Source organism: Zophobas morio, unplaced genomic scaffold (genome assembly GCF_036711695.1).
Source record: "Zophobas morio isolate AGI-343-1 ecotype UQ-CSIRO unplaced genomic scaffold, CSIRO_AGI_Zmor_V1 ptg000002l, whole genome shotgun sequence".
Taxonomy (NCBI): domain Eukaryota; kingdom Metazoa; phylum Arthropoda; class Insecta; order Coleoptera; family Tenebrionidae; genus Zophobas; species Zophobas morio.
The window spans coordinates 23,166,081-23,188,137 of NW_026972107.1; the positions used below are offsets into that span (position 1 = coordinate 23,166,081).

Genomic DNA, 22,057 nt, shown 5'->3' on the forward strand with positions numbered 1-22,057 from the left:
CTGCTTTTTATCTAATATACATACAGAATTGCTAAAAAGTTCAAACTTGGGCCATACTTAAAAATACTCAAGCTTTATTTACCCCCAACTATGAAAACCTAAATTCATCTACAGAGCAAGGTAGATAGAACGAAGGAGAGCAGTTGATTGGCCAGCTAGGTCACCCGATTTAACCCCATTTGACTTTTTTCTGTGGAGTTATGTAAAAAATCGAATTTATGTTAATAGGCAAAGAATCGAAGAATTCCAAAAAAAAATTAAATGTGATATCCATCCTAATATTCTAACAGATTCATTTGAAAACTTTTTGCAAGGACATTTACTATTGCCAGGAAGTAAATGATTAAATGAAGAACGTTTCGAACATTTGTTTCAACATTATTGTTTTTTAAATGTTAATTTGATCCATTTTCAATGATGTAATTTTTTATTTAAATTTTTCAAAAACCTTTATAACCATATATTCATATATTATTTACGATCATTAAATCGAAGGATTGTTATTTCTAGAATATTATGTAAATTATCTAGAAACAGCATTTAAATGATTCTTTTACGCTAGCACCTTTATTTCAATTTATGTATCTGCAGTTCTATCATTTTTACAAAGATTGGGTACTAGTATAATTTTTTAAAAAATGTTCTATATGCCAGGATTATGACAGGTGATGGTATTGCGAACGCTAGCTACGATTTTCTGATTTTCAGTATTTTTATTTTGACAATTATTTAACCGTAAATAAAATAATACATGTGTTACATTTTCTGAATTCAGAAAAAAATTGCAAAAAATATAATTCGAGTATTGCTAGGGACAGCCCACATTTTAAAAAAAATTCAATAAACTGTACTCGCGATATTCAACTGCTTTTTACTTTTTACCGACCCTGTGTACATAAAACGTAGCTGATATGCAATAAAACGTATAAGAAATTCCCTGTCATCACCAGATTACTGGAAGGAAACTTTGTAATTCAACAGTTTAACTACAAATTGTCTTCTTGTGCAGTTTCATCAGTTAATAATAGTTAACTACCAGAAAACGAGCTTCGCAACCTAAGCACCAGGTAAATGATACCATCTCAATGTCATAAACAGAATAATAAAATTAAATTTTTGCTGCATTCAGAATATTGAAAATAACTTGAATGAGGTGTTTTCCAGCTCACTCTAACAGTTTATGATCCACATATTCATAATTACGTAGCATAATTTGTTGCATCATAAACATGCTAGAGAAGATAAACAGGTGTTTTTCATGCAACTGCAAGTTTTCTCGTAAGACTTCTTTTTGTTTATTCATAAATTTATCCTTAAATAAATATACACATCTATGCAGAATCTAAAGTTGTCAGTCCAAATCCAAGGAATAATTATTCTTTATAGATTATAACGTTTCTGAGCCAGTGGTAAAGTTTAAACCTAGAGTCGCATAATGTTTGGGACACCTGTATGTGTGTAAATATCCCAGCACCACATACGCTCCGCACCCGCCATAATTAATTAAGAATTATTGTATCGGCAATATTTATGGCGCTATGCAAATCCGCCAATTAGTTAATTATTGTTATTGTCAATTCGCGTGCACCATTTTACGCACCGCGCTGTAATAAATATGTGGGTAAGACAACAGTGGCAAACCGCGGGTGTCTGTCTGGCTGTTCCAGTTGCCTCGCGTGCCCCCTACATCCCGCGAATCGGATGCAGACCACGTCTGTAAAAAAGTCCCATCGATACCCTAATTGTTGTCGCGTCCTCAAAGTCTTTAGGTCCTCTACCGAGAAGTCATAAGCCGCCGATGACAAATGATCCCACAAGTTCTCTCCAGAGTGCGAAGGGGAGTTGATTTGAATAAAAAATAACATTCGCGAAAGTTAATAATGGAAACGTGAACGGAAATCTGATTTCACGCCCGAGCTTTTATTTTAAAGGTGTGTGATTAGTTTTTGACAACGAAGATTTTAAATTGGGTTTTAGTACTTCGGAATACATTTTCAGAAATGTAATTTGCCGACGCGCGGGGATTTACATTCCTTTTTATTTTCCGTGTCATTTCCTCGAATTTTAATACTGGAACTTTGAGAAATTTATTCATTGAAAATCAACGGCTTGCCGACGTCAAAACGCATTTTCTGTGAGATGTTTGTTTGTGGTACCTGACGATGTGCGTGGAATCAAGTCGGACGGAAAAACGAACGACAAGGACACGATGGATTAATTAGGGAACAAATGAGACGAAAACACACCGACTAGGCCATGAAATGAACGTCTTTCATCATGGAGTTCTGACAGACAACATGTGATCCAATATGTCTCTACTAATTATCTTGAGCGCATCCAATTTTCATTTACAAATTAAAATCAACATTATTTTGTTACAACGCCACGGAGACGCTCCACAAAATAATTAACGGCCATTTTTAAAACGATTATGTTGTCGGCTTCAGTCTGCAGTTGACTCTTGAATTACTGTTGCTTTGCTACCTCTAGAGCGATATCATAAAAGCAAGACAACGACAGCAAAATCAGGAAACAACATAAACTTCAGTCGGTAAGGTATAACCGACAATTGATTGGTAGAGGAGCTACCTTACATCGTTGTGTATCTATTATTATACTGTATTTTGAAATATAGGAAAATTTTTGATCGCTGGACTCATGATAATGATTCATTTTATATTGGATATATTTAGAATATTCCTAGCAGTTAATTATCAAAAAAAATTATAAACGATTTTTCTATTTAATTTGAAAATTTCTCACGAAACAATGCCTACTGAGAATAAATAAAAAAAAGCACCTAGTAGTTTCACAAAGTAAAGCAGAATGATATAAGGAATATGTTCAACTACTACTCTACTACTAAGGCTTTCTCTAAAAATGAAATCCAGTATTACCCTGTTACTACTGAGTTAATTTCTAAATTTTTCACTAAATTGAAGCCTAACTCAACAGACATAGATGGTATCTCTGAAAGGATGTTGAACTGAGCACTTCCTTGGATAGATCAGAACCATTGACGCACGCTCTTAGTTACTCTTTCGAAACGGTGGAAAATCTCAATCATACAACCTACTCCTAAGGTAAAAATCCACAGAATGTTTGTTGATCTAAGGCCGATTAGTTTAGTTTATAATATTTTAGAAGTTGGTGAACGTGCATTTACTGCACGGGTAAAGAATTACTTACTTAAATAATTGCAATATTCTATACAGTCAGGCTTTCGCAAAAAATGTAGTTCTGCCACTCATATATCTTCTTTAATTGATGATATCCTTCATGGATTTCCTGATGGCAAAATTACATGCTTTAGCTTTACTTGACATGTCAAAAACATTTGATAGTTTTTAAATATCGAATTACTTCTCACTAAACATAATTATTACGGCGTGACGGGTACTAAATCAAGTTGGCTTTGTAATTATTTAACTGACCGTCAACTAATTGTTGGCTAGGATAATAAGAAATTGATTCTTCTCTTTGGTATTCCTCAAGACTCCGTGTTGGACCCTGTTCATTTTCTGTATACATGACTGACTTGGTTCAAGTTGTATTTGTACTGTATTGTGGTATCCCCATGTACGCGGTAATATTCAGTTGTATGGTGTATTCAACTAAACGATACAGTATATAGTGACTGATGAGCAGAAGTCATGGGAAATCAATCAGACAAATATTAAAAACGACGGCGCGACGTCAAATGTGGCTGGCCGACTGTACAGTCTCAACCTCAGTGGTGCTTGATGCAATTCAGGGTTTATCTAATCAAATTGATCACGAAAATTGTGATGTTGAATAGTTATTTTTAATTTTTAAACCATTTTAACATCTAGGAGAACTCGCATAACTGAGGAAAACCTAGAAAAAGTAGCAACTGTTATTAAAATTTCCTGAAGTTATAGGCCACAACTGCAATAACGCTGGAGATCGGATGAATGATGAGTATTCTATAAATTGTTTTAATCACGAGGCAACGGTGCGTAAATAACTATTTCCATATAAATAAAGACAAATGTAAACTTATAGCTTTCGATACACCTTACAAATTGTACCATAGCTTAAACCTAAATGTTAAAACTGGCGACAAACTCTTATCCCCATCGACGACCAGTTCAAATTTGTGAAACATGTAAGTTTTCTTTGCAAAAAAAATTATAACTGCATAATGTAAATTGCACCTTACAAGCATTTGCTTTATGGTCATAGGTACTAAAAAATCACTTTGCCACTCTTTAGTGCTATCACATCTAAAACATGTCGACATAGTTTGTGGACTTTGTCTGTATGTCCAAGGCTCAGAAATATCAACTGCAGGAAGTGCAGAATTACTGTCTAAGATGTATAATACGTGCAATTGGACATGTAACCTCTTATATTTTTCAAAATAAAAAACGAACGCTTTCTTCATTTTTCAATATATACCTACAACGTGAATTTTGAGTAAATCCGTGCCTCTGTATTTATATAATAAAATAATGTTTAGATCTACAAAATGCAAAATTACTAAATTGCTCTTAATTAAATATATAATATATAATAACCTACTCGTCAATTAAGATTATGGATTCTAATTTAGAATTTTGGAATTTTTTGTTGTTTTTTAAGGTCAGGAGCTAGAAACAGGTCTATATTTTTCATATTCCAATAAATGTTATACTCTTCTTATTAATCTGATTAATATCAGATATTTTCAAAAACTACTGAAGTAGCTGTTATAAAATGCTAAATCTGAACAATATAAAAATAAGGTACGTTGTCCTGAAATAAAAACTCTTTCATGCAGTATTCACCATCCTGAAATTTACGGAAGCATGCCTTGGATAACATTAGATTGGGCACTGAAGCAACACTAATTTCAATTTGTATTTTTTTGTTTTTTTAGAATGTTCACCACACTCATTTTAAAATTCTGACGAAACAATCACCAGTTTGATGAAGAGGATAAATACTTCAGAAGACCCAACTTAAATAAATCAAACTGGAATATTCCACTATTAATTGCATTGCAAGACATTCATGTCATTATTTACAAATTTTGTAGTCAACAGTTTACACATTTTTTCAATTGGTAATACCACAAACAACGTATGTACTTTTTTAATTGTACCTAATTGGTTTTCAATCAGACGGCGTAGTATAGTGCAACAAAAAATTAAATTGCGTTTAAAATGTAATCTATTTATTTTTATTTTTATATTTAAGAACAAGATTTTTATTGAATTCTACCATAAGGAAACGAAGAATTTGCACCATTGCAGCTACCTACTGTGCGTACATGGTATTTTAACAAGTAAAAAAACCCAAAACACGAAGCACCCTAATAATATTTTATATTTCAAAATGTTAAACAGAAAAGTTGCTTTGTGATTTGCACTTCTATGCAACAAAATTTATGTTGACACAATAAAAAAAACAAGACCTCTATAAAAGTGGACATAAGTTGACATACATATGAGCTTCATCTCCAAATTTGTAGAGAATAACAATAATGTTGACAATTTTTTTCTAATTTACTATAAGTTTTTGACGAAGATCAGTACAATATGTTGTGTGAATTTTGTGTTGTGTGTTGTATTAGAAATTTTAAAACAGAACATTAAGGGTATGTTTAGATATATGATTTGACTGCTGTTATATACAGGGTTTGTATAAATGATTTATGGTCGAAGTAGGTCATGGAAGTGTGCCGCCTATCACTTTATGAGAATGTTACTAAATGCCCAAGGATTCACGACAGATACCAGACGCATCTGTATAACTGGTTGCCTAAATTCTTCATTTCCCAAACAAAACTAATAATTACAATAAAAAGAAAGAAATTTATTGTGGTTAAACGTGCAGTGAATGTTGAAAATATTTACCATTTTGTTCAAGGCAATATTCACTATCTTTTTAATTTCAAAAATGTCCTGTAACATCCTTTCGTCAATGCTTTGGACCCATTGTTTAATTTCAAGTTGCAACAGGAACTCCTGACTGCTGAGACAATCTTGTCAAAGATGTTTGTGGATTCGGATCGAGTCATCTCAAATCCACAACATCTTACTCAGATACTGAAAATCTTCCAAATTTCCCTTTGTTGACGCTGCCAGTTCGACAGCGCAAATCATCAACAACTTCCTCAGATAATGAAGAGAGAAGATTTCACTTTGTTGAGATTGGCAGATCGAACAAATCTGTTCATTACATCTCCTCTAATGCGAGCCTCTAACGATGTTTCTTGAATTTATAAATCAGGATATTTGGCCAGATATTTTTGCTTACAAGCGGTTACAGAATGCACGCACTCTCCGGTACCAAGAGTTTTAAAAATGACTGTTTTGTTCTTTTGAGATTGTATCGACCAGAATTACTGTTATTCACACTTGAAAAACGTTAGAACAATAAAAGTGATGACTTTAACCGATAGGTTACCAATGAGATTAATGGCAAGTGAGAACTGTCATAGTGAGGCATAATTTCAGAGAAGAATAAAAGCCGTGTATAAGAGTGACACAGAGATACGTAAAATATAGATTTAGTAGAAAATATTTGGAATGACTATTCAAAACCTGAGGAAAATTGTGTAGATTTAGATCACAGAAAATTTTATTACTTGAAAATGTTTACATCTTTGTTGAGTATATGGTATGGTACCGAGAACTCTTCAACGCAATAGTCTAGAAAAAAATTACAAACCAGAACGGAAATTAAAGATAATAGATAAAACGAGCACTAACATGTAGTTAAATATTAGTAACTGCCAGCCAAGTGATCAGCGAACCAGATTGTAGAACTCATCATTACTTTACAAATGCAGACTTCACAATTAGCACGCGTCTGCAAAACGCAATACTTTTAGAACAATTAGGGTTCCTGCTCTGCGACAGCAAAATATTCGCAAACGGTGGTTAGAAAGTTGTCCCACGATAGCAAATAACGCAATAAATAATAAGAATTTAATAAGTTAGAGGGTGGTCTTGTTCGCCGAGAAACGACTCTTTGAACTGTCAGGACAGGTGTAAAATATATAATCCAATCATGCTGCCACAATGGAGACAATGGAGAATCAGAAGTTTGCGACAGATTTATATACCGAGCTTTTCTATTAGCGAAAACAGCAGGTTCTGCGGTATTAATAACGACACGGATCGCAACTTTATAGACTTCCGACACGCAGTTGCCTAAATATGGAATAAATACGGAAAATATTTCGGCAAGTCGAGTCAATGGAAATGTAATGTGTTTTATGATTTATGAACGTGTAACTTAATGAATTGTGTACTAACATTCAAAACTGACTTCCTGTATCGCCTCGAAAAATCCTTAATTTCGCATGACGTCTGCAGATCTGTATTATAATTAATGATAACACGTAAGATTCGTGTTGGCCCTTATTCGCCCTCTTTTAAGGGTGATTCCGGGGCCGGAGGAGGGAGAAGGCAAACACGCAGGGCGCTGCTGCGATGACTCGTGTTTGTTTGAATAGGACGGACCGTATTCGCAGCTGATAAGACTGCGAATAATTAATCTTAATATTACATTCTTCAATTGATAATCCGTCTGTACTCACAAATCTTTACTTCAGTAACGAAAAGATTTACCTTACCTGACACAGCCACGTAGATTTTGAATGATAGATTTTGAGCAACAGAAAATTTTGAACAAGGATAGATCGGACATAACAGAAAAATATATACGTGGGTATAATCAACAGAAAATCTGTACAAGAAGCCTCATTTTACATGCCTTAGAAAGATTATACTATTGCAGAATTGTTTCCGACACAATCTAAAGATTTGTTTTTTGGTGATAATCTTAGCTATTAACAGTTTGTATAAGACGCGAATATTAGGTCGAAATATTCTATGAACGAAATAATATTTGGCATTTATCAATGCAACCCTCGAAACTCTATTGCCATGTAAAATAACTAACGTTGAAGGCATGTCAAGAAAACTTAAAGCTGTTGATGTGGTTAAACCATTTCTGGTATCTTATTGTACTTTTTTGAATGAATTAGAAATTATGCACTTCTTATGGATCTTATTAGCAACAAGAGCCATTAGCGCTGCTGTTTATCTCCTCCCATTCATCTCTTAATTAAAGACAGAGAAAAAAATCCGACGAACCATATGTCAATATTAAATTACAAATCTACAATGGACCCAATTTATTCACGGTTTGATTTATTGACATCGCCGTTCGTGTTGTAATCAATAACTCGTTCCGTTATCTCGCAGATATCATCTTAGAGGTCAGGTAAAAAATTATTAATATTTACCAAGCAATAACTCCATTCCAAAGACAGCGAAATCAATCGCGTTCCGGAATCCCTAAATATCTGGAAGGGCCCTCTCTTAGGACTAATAAGCAACGGGCCGGGCTTTAATAAACTGTCAGTTTGTTAATATCGCAGAGTTATCAGTGATATTTTATAAGGCATTATTAATATTCATAAACAGTGTTGCAGATGCCGGTTGGAAGAAGTTCTGGCTTCGCTGTGTCGGACTAATTGCCGCAGTCCGTGTTGTGACGAGGATTAATTAATTTTGGAGCCTTAATTCAAATTTAAATCGGCCAGTGTTTTGTTAATTCCGCTCTGTTAATTGTGTGGACAGCTTTGTGTAATGCTAGTCGGATATATTCGGTGTGAAATGCGTACCCGGGATTTGCATTTAGCCATTTATAAATGTTTTCACAGTTAATTTCTAAAGACAGAGGTAGCTTCTTTGTTTTTCGACCAGATTTAACGCTACGAAAATATTTTCAAAAATTAACAGCCCTCCTAAATGGGTCCGAATTAAAAACACACTTACTTAAATCTGTGTGAAAATGCAACCTTGTATATGTCAATAAACATAAGAGTTTCACAAAATATCTGTGATTATAGATACCTAAATTTTGTTTATGATTGAGAGAAGAGAGGAGAAAACGTCAAGAAAACAAATCCTTTTCAAAAAATGTCACAATATATTTTGCAAAAAATATATCCCAACGTATTTCTTACACATCTTCCGAACAAAAAATTGTCTTGCCCGGCTTTTTATTTTCGATCTCGCTTTGTAACATTTTCTGTTAGCGTTTGTTGGCCCTGACAGCAGCTTCGATTCCAATTAACGTGTCGTCTCGTTAAGCGAAATCTGGCACCATCGAGCTCTTCAGCCAGGATCTGCAGTAGTAAAAATGCAAGTGCACGACCCGTAAAGTGGCATTTGCAGAGACACGCGATTATTCAGGATGTCACTAGTGGTAGCGCAGCGATTCCGACACTCACAAATCATTGGAAGCTTCGTCGGTAAGCCCGGATCTGCAAGCTTCGAAAGCTCAGTTAATCGTTTGACGTTTGACAAATATCGCGCTGTGTACCTATGCGAGTCTTTTTGCATCACCATTTCCACGTAAAGAGTACAGGTTGACGGGGCCGCCATTACTCGCAATATGGATTTATTTGTCAACTTGTTTATTAGACATGCAACCTTTTTTATATTATATACTTGGTCTAGATAGATAACGTGATAAAACGCCTCAACTGCATATGCGTGTGTCAATAATATTTATAATTATTGTTGTTGCGGCAAGATAAATTAAAAACGTGTTGGGTTCGTTAGATTTTTCAAGACTTAATTAGAAGGGGTACGCCCACTCATAAATATACCAAGAACTGTAAAAATAATTAATGTAATTAAACGTCAATTAGTCTTCTATCCAATTAAAGACATTATATGTGTGGCCCTTTTTGTTATTGTCAAAACATTTTAATTAAAGAGCTTCTGATTTTACCTACAGGAGTGAAACGATACCTGCACTTTTAACACTAACCAATACCTAACGGCGTTTTCAATTCGAAACGAAAAATGCAAATTAGTTTGATTATAGACACACGAGGCTTTCTATATTTATTAATACATCATCTCAACCAATTATTTTTTTATCATCACTGGTATAATAAAACTCCTCCGTTTCTAAGAATTTATTGCTAATTAATCTGTTTTAGGCAGGAGTTGCTTCACTAAATGTCGTTAGTGCTGTTAATTTAGTTGGAATTTTAAAGCATCTTTAACATACCTTTCTAAATGTTTGACGATGTCTTCGTACGCGGCTCTGCAGTTTTCCCAAATTCCTGACCTATAAAAATAAATACACTTGTTAAAATTATTCATTTTAATATGTTTTTTCTTATAATTTATTTGTAATGAATATTCTTGTAATATTCCTTAAAATGAAAATCGCATTATTAATAATTTTCTTTTTTTAAGGAGAGTCGGAGACAACTGTAGACATCGTTTCTGTCTTGAAAGTCCTATTTCTTGCAATTTTACTTAAACTTTGGAATCATGTATATTGCCTCTATGTGAAATATAAATATTTCCAAGCTTCAGAAACAACGTGTTTAATACTCATAACTTTTTTTTGTATCCACTAACATTTAATGACATGATTATGAGGAGTTGGGTGATGCAAAACTAGGGTTAGTGACGATTATGTCGTTTAGTCATCGGTGAAAATATAGGGGTTGTAATTCGGGATTCAAAAAACCATGAAATCTCATACAAAAACTTCATGGATTGGCGGTTAGTGAACAATATAACCTCTTTTTCTTTATCAGTTTACTTTAACGAATTGACAAATCATCTACATTGTGGACTCACTGTCCCATGTTGAGGAGCACCCTCAATCTCAAACATATAATCAACATTGAATCATACGCAAAAAAGTAAGCCTTGTTGAAAAGGTCTTCGGAAGGTTATCAACCAAAGAAATCCAAAGGCTTTACAGGAGATGAAATTAACAAATTCGTTAATGAAGCACATGTTTTTAAATATTTAGCAACATTATTAATGCATGCATACATAATTCTCATTTTTTAGGGTTGCATTAATAATGGAGGCCTCCTATGCAAATGAACTACATGTTATGAAGGTTCAAGATCTTAAATTCTTAGATGGTTGTATTCAAGTTTCGATTCCATTTACTAAAACTAAAGTTCCTCGCAGTTTTACAATAATTGTCGACTTTTATAACACTGTTAAAAGGTACGCAGACCTTCGTCGACAAAAAAGTTCGCCAAATTACTTCTTTTTTGAAATTACGAAAACGTTAAGTGTACGAAGCAAATGATTGCTATCAACAAATTTGGAGCAATGGGAAAAGAAATTACAAAATTTATACAAATACCAGATCCGGAAAATACACTGGATACTATTTAAGACGATCACCTGCTACCTTGATGCCGACGCGAGGCAGGAGCGAACATAACAGATCTGAAACACCATAGGGCGTAGAAATGCTGAAAGCTACACTGTTGATTCAAGACAGAATAAAATGAAAGCAGCTAGAAAAATTTTAAGCCAAATTAATTCAAACTCTAATAACCAAGTTGTCGATAATGATGGTTCTACAAGTAGCAGTGTCAAGGCTCCATGCAACAGTACCGTTATTTTGATAATATTAATAGTTTACCGTCAAGTACAACTTTTTTTTTTTGGAGACAAGTATAGTATTTAATTCGCGTAATATAACTTATATCTTAGACTCATCAAATAAATAGGAGTACTATTTTTTTCAGTGAAATGCGAATCTTAAATGTTTACAAGGACACTGTAACATGAAGCATGAAATATTGCGGATGATATTTTGCTGCGCTATATATAAGTGAAAACTACACAGAGTATGTATGAACAGGTACTAATAAATAATTCTACTTACAGTTTTTCATTTAATAAAAATTTATTTTTAACTGATTTTGGAGCATTATGTTAAAAATATGGTGTAAGAAAAACTAAGCAGAGTGCTTTCATATGTATGGTTTTAAGCACAACATAGGACCCCCATTTACTGACCAATACCAAATACAACAGGCTAGAAAAATTTGTTGCGCAAGTTGGTAAAGAATCAAACCTTAATAAAACAGAAGTATTAAAGATTTAGAGGCATTATTTTTAGATTTATAAATATAAATATAATAATCATCGAAAATACTGTGCTAATCTTCTGGGCAACGCAAAGTATGATGAGAAACATATCAGAATAGGAACTATATTTGAATCAGAAAGCTTGTGTCAGACCAGATTATGACCACTATACCTACTGATGAATTTGAAGTATTAAAAAGTGTCAGCCAGGGATGCATTTTATCACCAACGTTGTTTAATTTATGTCTTGAAAACATATTTTCTGAGTCATTAGATGGCACGGAACAAGGCATTAAAGTCAATGGAATACCTATAAATAATAACTTGCATTATGCAGACGATATGCTCATTATTATTGACAATAAAGAAGACATGCAGCTACTTTTAAATGGATTAAACGATGTAGGAACAAATAACGGACTAAAATTAATATTGAGAAAAGAATTTTATGGTTATTAAGATAGAGACAGAATAGAGATATGTGCTGATAGCAAACCCATAGAGTGCGTGGGTACTTTTAGATATCGTGGCACCGTAGTTAACGAATAGTGGGTCCCAAAGAAAGAAATAATAATTATCTAACTAAAGTCAGATAATTTCTATACAACCAAAGTCTATCCTTCAGAATAAGGTACCGAACGGTTAATGCAAAATATCAAAGACTTCAGTTAATTGTCCAAAAGAAGATTGAAGATATGAAAGATGTGAGTCGCAAAAAATGGTGTGGCTACGTAACATAAAAGGGTGGACGAGATAACTAAAACTGGGGAATTATGTCAAAAAAAAATATATAGAAACGAAATAGTTCGTCAACATACTTTGCACAAGACATGAAAAGAAGAAGAAGAAGAAACATATGGCATACACTAACTAGAAATTGATGACATCATCTCAAAATTTTGCGAAGCAACAATATACACATCAGAAATTAGATATTTATTTTCAAAAAGTTTGGTAAAATAGTAACATTTCCTTCTGTTTTTCTTCTTTCATTCCAATTACAATTTTTAGATTATATTTACTTAGACAGCAAACATAAAATAAGAGGTAGCCATGTAGCTAATTTCTTTACAAATATTAAAAATTAAAACATAACAAAACTAGCCAGTGTTTGGTGATATATCGTCTAGACTAGAGTGTAAATTAATACTTCATTTACGATGACTGGTTATAGAAACAGATTCTTTCAACACCTTTCTTAGTGCGACAACTCGATGGTAATACGAAACATAGTCTACTTAAAACGTGAATTTTTGACGATTTACTTATATTTATTTTTATAGCAGGATTATACTTAATGTCCGTATATTTATACAAGCATGACTGTAATGAGATAGTACTTACAATAGATTTATGTGACAGATATCGATCTTGTACCGATCTTGAAAACAAGTTTCTAAAGTCACTATGACTATGGCAAGAAATAAATGACTGTCGGTCATCTACCTTTAATAATTTAAGAGTATAAACCTGATCTTATTGAGTGTAGTGACATTAATATCATTAACAAATACAATGCATCAAATGTACAGGGTTTCTATAAATGCTGTGTCGCAGTAGGTCATGTAAACGTGCCGCCTCTCAGATTTGAACTGTACTAAATGCCCAAGGACGCATGACAAAGATCACACGCATCTATATATCTGTTGCCTAAGTGCTTCATATTTTTTTTAATTCACTAACTAATTCATTACAATAAAAATAAACAAATTTATCGCGGTTAAATATCACAATGTTTTGGACCCATTGTTCAATTTTTATCAAAGATGTTTGCGGATTCTGCTCAACTTGTCTCAAATCATCAACAACTTCCTCAGATACTAAAGGTCTTCCACGAGATTTCTCTTTGTTGACATTGCCAGTTCGAACAAATCTGTTGATTACATCTCCAATGTGAGCATCTAACGATGTTTCTTGAATCATTAAATCACGGTATTTAGTCAGATATTCTTCCTTACAAGCGGTTATAGAATACAAACACTCTTCGTTGCGAAGTCCCATTGCGATAACCAGACGTAACAATGAAAATGTCTTGTTCAACAGAATAAACCATTTTCACAGTCTTCGCATCCCGGCACAAAAACAAAATTTTCTGACGCAACCACCAAGAGTTTTGAAAAGAACTGTTTTGGTGTTTTGAGCTTGGATCAACGAGAACTACTGTAATTCACACTTGAAAAACGTTAAAACAATAATAACGACGACTTTAAATGACAGGTTACAACTGACATTAATGACAAATGAGAAGTATCATAATGAGGCATAATTTCAGCGAGGCGGGATTTTTGAAATCCATGGCCAACTGCGCCCTTACAATAAAATTTTGGCAGATAACATATCCTCCAAGAAAATAGAGGGCGGGTGGGCGGGGCTAGTACTTACTAAGATAGGACTGATTTTGGCTCTTTTCATATTTTCGCCGATCTTTCAACTATTTTCGAAAATTATCCAGAGTCTGGTCAGGTCTCTTTTTATTTTTTTCACATCCCAGATTCTAATAATTTCCACTCCCACTAGACAAAAGGTCATAATTAGCCCCGACCCACCCACCCTGTCTCCATTTCAGTGAAGGATTTTATCCGATTTGAATGAAATTAATGATCTTATACTGAAAAGAAATAAAATTAGTCGTTAGAATGAGAAGAGGGCGGGTGGCGGGGCTAGTACTTACTAAGATAAGACTGATTTTGGCAGATGACATATCTTCCAAGAAAATAAAGGGAGGGTGGGCGGGGCTAGTATTTGCTAAGATACGACTGATTTTGGCAGATGATATATCCTCCAAGAAAATAGAGGGCGGGTGGGCGGGGCTAGTACTTATTATCAAGATAAGACTGATTTTGGCTCTTTTCATATTTTCGCCAATTTTTCAACTATTTTCGAAAATAATCCAGAGTCTGGTCAGATCTTTTTTTATTTTTTTCACATCCTAGATTCTATTAGTTTCCACTTCCGCTCGACACAAGAACATAATTAGCCCCGCCCACCCACCCTGTCTCTTTTTCATTGATCGATTTTATTCGATCTGAATAAAATTAATGATCTTATCCTGAACAGAAATAAAATTAGTCGTTGGAATAAGAATAAGGCAGGTGAGCGGGGCCACTGCTTTCTAAGATAAGACTGATTTTGGCAGATGACATATATTGCAAGAAAATAGTGGGCGGGTGGGCGGGGCTAGCATTTGATAAGATAAAACTGATTTTGGCAATTTTGACATTTTCGTCCAGTTTTCAACTATTTTAAAAAATAATCCAGAGTCTGGTCAGATCTTTTTTTATTTTTTTCACATCCTAGATTCTATTAGTTTCCACTCCCGCTCGAGACAAGAACATAATTAGGGCTTTTATAATTTTTTATAAAAGCCCTGTATAACATTAAGTTAAACTGAATTGATATCTTTGGGTAAGTTCGGTCATATTGCACTCAAAATATTCAGCGATCAAATAAAAAACACGTCTAGTTACTTCTCAATGCTCAATTGATTTCTGAACGTATCGCGTAGCTAGCATCTAACAATAATTTGAAATTAGACCGACAATTCGAACAGTGACAGATACAGTTGGTTGGTTCCATTAAAAATGGTACAAGCATTGACATAATGTCATATTCACAGTATGAAAAATAAATGATAAAGTAACATGTCCGTCTTTGTCCTGTTTTTATTGCAACCAACTGTAATCTGCAGATGAGAACAATGACAGAATTGACAGGTACGATGTCAGCTACGCCATACGTTCAAAAAACAATTGTGTATCGCGTAGCAACTAGAAGGATATATTTTATTTTTGATAGCACGTTACATGTGTGTTATTTTTTGCAAATGTTGAAAAAACAAACACATAAAAATACTTGCTACTTAGCATTTTTTTTTTTCTTCAAAACGGTATGATTTGAAATAAACAATCGTACTCACAGGATATTTTTAATTTTAATGTACACGTTTCATAATTACTAACTAAATCCTTTTACTATTATGAATTCAACGACGGGTATTACTTTACAAAGTTGACATTTTGATTATGACTACTTTTCTTGTCGTTTATTGGTTTTTTGTGGTCTAATATTTAAAATGATTACATAAATTTTAAAATGGCATTTAAATGATTCAGACATTTATAAAATTACCCCAACGTACCAATAACGGAAGTCATATGTCATATTGGTAGTAATTTAGAATTAAAGGAGGATTGGTTAACCACAGAGAATCGAAAATTGCGAACAGCTTTAATCCTTTGCACTCTTAATTCGTCATATGAACAGTTTTTCGCTTTCTACGATTACATACTTCCACGCAAATTATTTTGGCACAGTAAGTTTTCCGCAAAGTTGACTAAATGGTCCACCACAAAAACAAAATCGCTTAATTAGTTCCGATAATTTTATTATCTCGCTTTCGTTATTTCGGCAATTTCGGCAAAAAAAAGGAACGAATGTAGGAAATAATGGAACAATATGAGTTGTTCGTGTCTTAATCCTGTTCGGCCGTAAAGAGACTGCACTCGTCGTCTTGTTTACACGGTTGTTCAAGTCATCATTATCATTTCAACGCTCGCCTGTAATTAAAATGCAAATCCGGGCCGCTGGATGCGTGTACACGTCATGAAGAAGCGCCGTGATTAATTCTCCAGGTAGACTGTCTAGCTTATTCACCTCGCATTTGTCTCAATGTTCGACATACAAATAAATTGAATACAAATATTAATTTACCAGTCTATTGGGCGCTTTATCCCATTTCCATTACCTCGACGCTGATTGTATTGATTAATAGCGCTGGGCCGCACTAATAACCTCCCATTAAACCCAGAACCAGAATTAGGCTACGTCGGTTCTTAAATCGCGAATTCGGGGCCCAGGAAACACCGAAATAAATTTCCTCGAATCTTGATGCAGGGAAAGGATTTCAAATATAATTTCTACGGATTGATCGGTTGTCTAAGAAATTTTTTCTAGTAGTACCTACTAGAATTTTGAAAACGTTTCTAAAACAATCATAATTAAGTAAACAGATAATTTCATTTGAAAATCATTACATGAGAAAAAATTGGGGAAGCGTAGATTAAACTATCATCAATACATCACACAAAATAAAAGGTGTATAAGTATTGAGACTGGCGAAACAGTAATTCATCGAAATTTTTTGATATTTGTTGTCTCTTTTGGACTGTTAATATTATGCTGTTGTTCTAGTCACTCTTAAAATTATTTCCCTACACTTGCCTAGAAATTACCGATTAAAAGCTATCTATATATTTTAAAAACTGAAAATGTTCAAAGTGACCAATGGATAAATATTTCTCTATCCATGAATACTTATTACTCTTTCAGTTTTTCGTTTTTGAACAGTCGATGCAATTGTGCTGAGGTGATTTGTCGAAAACCAAGATTATACAGTCTGTTTTAACGGTCTGGCTACGAAGATTTCCCCTGAGTTATTAAAATATATTAAATTATTAAAATATTTTGACATTTTGATACAACTTATTTAAGATTACAACTTCAAATTATTTTAAATATGCAGGGTTTCGTTTTTTCTTGAAATTTACACTGAATAAATGCATTTTTTTAAACATATTTATTATTTCAGATTAAGATTTTTTTTATTAAAAGAGCACAAAAATGTACATGTTTTTTGATCAACAATTTTCAACAAATTTGTAATTTTGTATAAAGAAATGAAAGTCATTAAAATTTTTTTAACTAACACGTTTAAATATACAGATTTAAACCTTTGCATAAAGTTTTTGATTACCTTGCGTTGACACAATCATAAAAATTTGAAGAATGATTTAACTTAATTTATTTCTAGTGAGTGATCAAACTGTCAGTTTTATCTTATTTTTTAAATGAGACACGGTATGTATTATAACATTGTAAGCTTATCTCTCAGTATTCTTTCTTTTGACACTGATTATGTTGTTTTATATCTTGATAATATTTTCGTAATTATGGATAGAATAAGTTCCACCAAACCTTGTATTAAAAAAACTCACCTTTAGCCAAATTTAGTCACCCTGTATACATAGGTTTGGACCGTGTTAAGATAAGATAAATTTCTTAATAACCTCCATTTCCATAAAATTGGAAATATCTAAAAAACTGCTACCATTGTTACTTTTTTTCATAAACAATAAATCGGTGGAAATATATAATATGTGTTCCATTTAAATGGAGTGTCCTCTATACAGGATGACACACGCACCAAAGCTATACGATTTATTCAGCAGCATATACTAAAATTATTTTCGACTATACAGAGTGTTTTGTTCTTCAGGCATAGCACGCAATTTAGTTTTTTAACATCAAACACTGTATATATTCTTCCATTCTGGTTAGCCTCTTCCTAGGCTTTATAGCCATAGTTTGTTTTTGAAATTCTGATGAAACATTGGCACGTTATTCCAGTTTTCTCGATTTTTTTTAGCAATGCAAGAGTTCCCAAAAAAATCGCAATAAATTATTTTTAAGATCTATGTTGCAGTGTTTTATGAATAAATTGCATTAATTAATGTATTTCGGTTTTTTAAATAGAACATCGTGTATTTTATTGCTGTATATTAACAAAAAAGAAAGAGAACAAAAATAGAATAAGATAAAGTAATAAAATACAGGGTGCTCTATTTGAAAAAACTGAAATAAATATTAATAATTGAAAATTGTAACAATTTATTTTTTATAAGTACTCGGTATATTCAGACTCAGTTTTATGTATACCATAACAAAGGGCATATCTTTATTTATTTCTCCACAAAACATTAACTCAAATTTGACAGTTTTTAAAAATAGATTTTTTATAAACCCTTCAGCTGGTGAAAAATTTCATGAAAAGTGAAATGACGTGGCAACGTCGCTCCGAATTTCAAAAATAAACCGTGATTATAAAGTCGAAGAAGAGGTCGTGAGGTCAAAATATCTAAAAATATATAGGGTACTCCATTTCAATAAATCAAGTTGTGTGTTACGTCTTAAAAACAGAACACTCTGTATAGTTGAAAACAATTTTAGAGCCGTACAACTTTAGGTTTTTTTTTTTGGAGAGCTGATTCATTCCATTAAATATGATTCAACATAATATTTATTGTATTATGAAATTTAAATTTATTATTAGTCTTTCTTTCGATCTATTTTTCTTCTTTTTTTAACCATTCTTTAATTTGTCTTTTAATTTTTTAAAGAAAAATGAACCTAAAATACCAGCTCCAAATTTGAATCTAGTCTGCATTATAACTAGAATTATGCAACAGTTAAGACAATATTTTTATTATTTTCAATGAGGAATCATCAAACCATTTCATAAAATAAATTTAAAATACAAAATGAAATTATAAGTAGCAAGTACACTACACTTGCTTTGTAAAAACATCTTTTCTTACAAGCGGCAAAATTCTTCGATTTAACAAAATTAAAGTTTGATGCATCATTTATGGACACTCTGTATATACCAGTGATTTAATTTTGAGACAAAAAAATCACGCACCATAAGTAGATCTGTGTGGGCAACGTTAACTAATAAATGATTACAAACCTTTAAGTCAACCTTAGTTTTATTATCCCCGTCACTTTTAAACTAAGTACGCTGACCACTTTTAATCTGTTATAGTAAAAATTTTCACTCCCCTTAAATTGCGATTTTCAGAGGCCAGAGAAATTTCCTAATCCCCTTAAGTTACGGAGAAGACGTACGACACCGAGGAGTTCCAACCCCGATTCCCACTCACTCCCTTTTTTCTCCATTTAGCGTACGATTTGTTGCGAAATTGGGCTTCGCGAACATCAACAATTCAAGTAAGCGGATACCTCTGTGTTTAGGAAACTAATTTGACTCGGGAAATTTTCTTAGGCTGATGTGTAATCCTGTTGTTTGTTGTATTAAATATTGCATAAACTCAACTACTTTCAAGTTTGAGCGCTAAGATTTCAAGCGCGATCTTTGAACTTAAATCCTCGACTTGTGGAGTTAAGACACGAAAGGGTTGCAGGATTAAGTCCGAAAACGCGTCATGCATCATTCACTTTGCTGGACTTATACTTTATCGCAGCTATAACTTCGCGTTTCAAGAGATTAAGCTTGTCGAGGAGGAATTTCTGCACAACTAAATCATCGGAAAACATTTTGACAAAATCTTGATCGTATAGTGTACACTTACGTAGGCTAGCTCAAAAATTATTTTCTCTCTACGTCTGTCTGTAGGTGATATGTTGAATCGTTTCAAATTTATCACGCGGAATAAACAAAGTTTTTGTAGAAACGATTACAGAAGCCAGAAGAAGAAGTAATGGAAGAAAATGACAAACTAATTTAGAAATTCGCAAAAAAATCTAACCAAACTGGTAACGCTGATCAGCAAAATAGGGAGTTTATAAAAATTGATACTTTTCCGCAACAACAAAAGATTAGAGAAACATGTAGACTCTTTGTCCTTTGTAGTGTAATAGAACAAAACATTTTCGGTTATTTGCAGTCTTTTGACCTGTTTTTTGGGAGATCTTAACAATATTGGTATTGGTTTATGTTAGAATATAATACCCAATTAAAACTAAAAAACAATTTCCAATATTAAATCTGTGTTCTTATTGTATTGAAATTAGACTAGATATTCCACAAAGTATTCAGCATAAATTCAACAACATAGTTACGCCTGTCGGGACTACTTAATTTTGCAGAAATATCTCAAAGAATATCGTTACCACAAGTTGTGTGAAATACTTGTTAGACGTAATAGACCTTACCATCTAAACGACTGGGTATTATTACGGTAAAACAATACATCCGACAATATCGAAGCGAATATACAAGTACGTTAAACAAGTATTAACAGTATGCCTTTGTTGTATCGAGCCAATTATTAAATTCCTTCATAAAAATGATTAAGTGCTCTTTGTTTATCTGAAACTTCACTGAAACTAAATAACTGCTTAGTATCATGCATCGCACCAATTACCGTGCGTTTAATTTCAGAGTACAATTACTATGTGCTAACAATTCCATTCGTGGAAAAAGTTACTTGAGAACGTTTAGAAAAAACGTGTTCTAGTCTATTAATATAAATTAATGCTACTTAATGAGAAAACTACTGAAATTTATACTTTATGGGAAATTTCTTGAAGTACTAATTGTGACTGAATGCAGATTAGAGAACAGAATACTTAAGAACATCTTGATTAATTTTTTACTTTCCCATCTGAGGTTAATAGAAAATGTGAAACATACTCTTCCTGAATAACAGCATCAAGAGAATTTATAGCACATGGGTTGAAGTAATAAATTGCAAAACAGAACACTTATCCATTTGGCGTGATCGATTATGTTATTAAATGTTTGTGATGAGTTAACGACAAAAAATAAGACGTGGAGATAATGCAAGATTTATATCTTCAAATTTCACAGAAGATCATCGGAAAAAACCACACAAGTTTCCTAATCTGAAATAAGTATCTCTTCACATCCAACTGTTTAATCGGTATATAATAACAGATCTGATGCTTTTTCATTTGAAATCTTCAGCTTGATATAAGTCATAGAAAAAACTCTAGAAGATTGCTATTTCCTCATTACAGGTCACATAAAAATCGTTAACTGTGAAACTCAACACATAAATGGTCTAGCCATAATTAATTTACGATTTTATTATAGCCATATAATATGACAGAGTAATGTTCGCTTTGCGTGATTTTTTATGTTTGTGCGCCTTTTTTCTCTTTTTGCATTAAAATGTAAATGGTGGCATATGCGATTAACATAATGAGTATTTTTACTTTTCTAGTTAATGACCACTGACTTAGAGGCGGCACGGTAAAACATAAATAAACGGTTGCCTCTAAGTACGAAATGCCACTGAATGTGTGGTGGTTATTGTGGTACGAAGCCATATTCTTGTCACTATCGACTTTATAGTCAATAACCAACATAAAGACAAAATTAATGAAAAGTTTCATTTACCTCGCTATGGCCTCCATCGTGGGCATTCCTTGGTTCTTTATGACGGAACCGTCGTGTCTTGTGAGATTATGTGGCATCGCAGGTGACAAGAGTGCAGAATGTGCAGCAGCTGGGTGAGGAATCTGCATAAACTGCATATGACTGAGATGGGGTGGGTGGTTGTAACCGTTTGCGAGAAGCGGCGATTTTTCTAGTCTTGACATATCTGCAAAAAATGTACCAC

The 22,057-nt window shown here is 33.2% G+C and overlaps 1 protein-coding gene across 4 annotated transcripts in view; it reads right to left on the reverse strand.

Moving 5' to 3' along the window:
* LOC135130785 (dachshund homolog 2) overlaps positions 1–22,057 on the reverse strand; it is a 303,273-nt gene that overhangs the window by 182,976 nt on the left and 98,240 nt on the right. For all 4 annotated transcript variants that reach the window (XM_064058216.1, XM_064058221.1, XM_064058209.1 and 1 more), the window contains exons 3-4: positions 21,835–22,039; positions 10,048–10,107 (exon numbers count right to left, since the gene is read on the reverse strand). In XM_064058216.1, the coding sequence (XP_063914286.1) occupies positions 10,048–10,107; positions 21,835–22,039 (265 nt within the window). The remainder of the gene's footprint in view (positions 1–10,047; positions 10,108–21,834; positions 22,040–22,057) is intronic.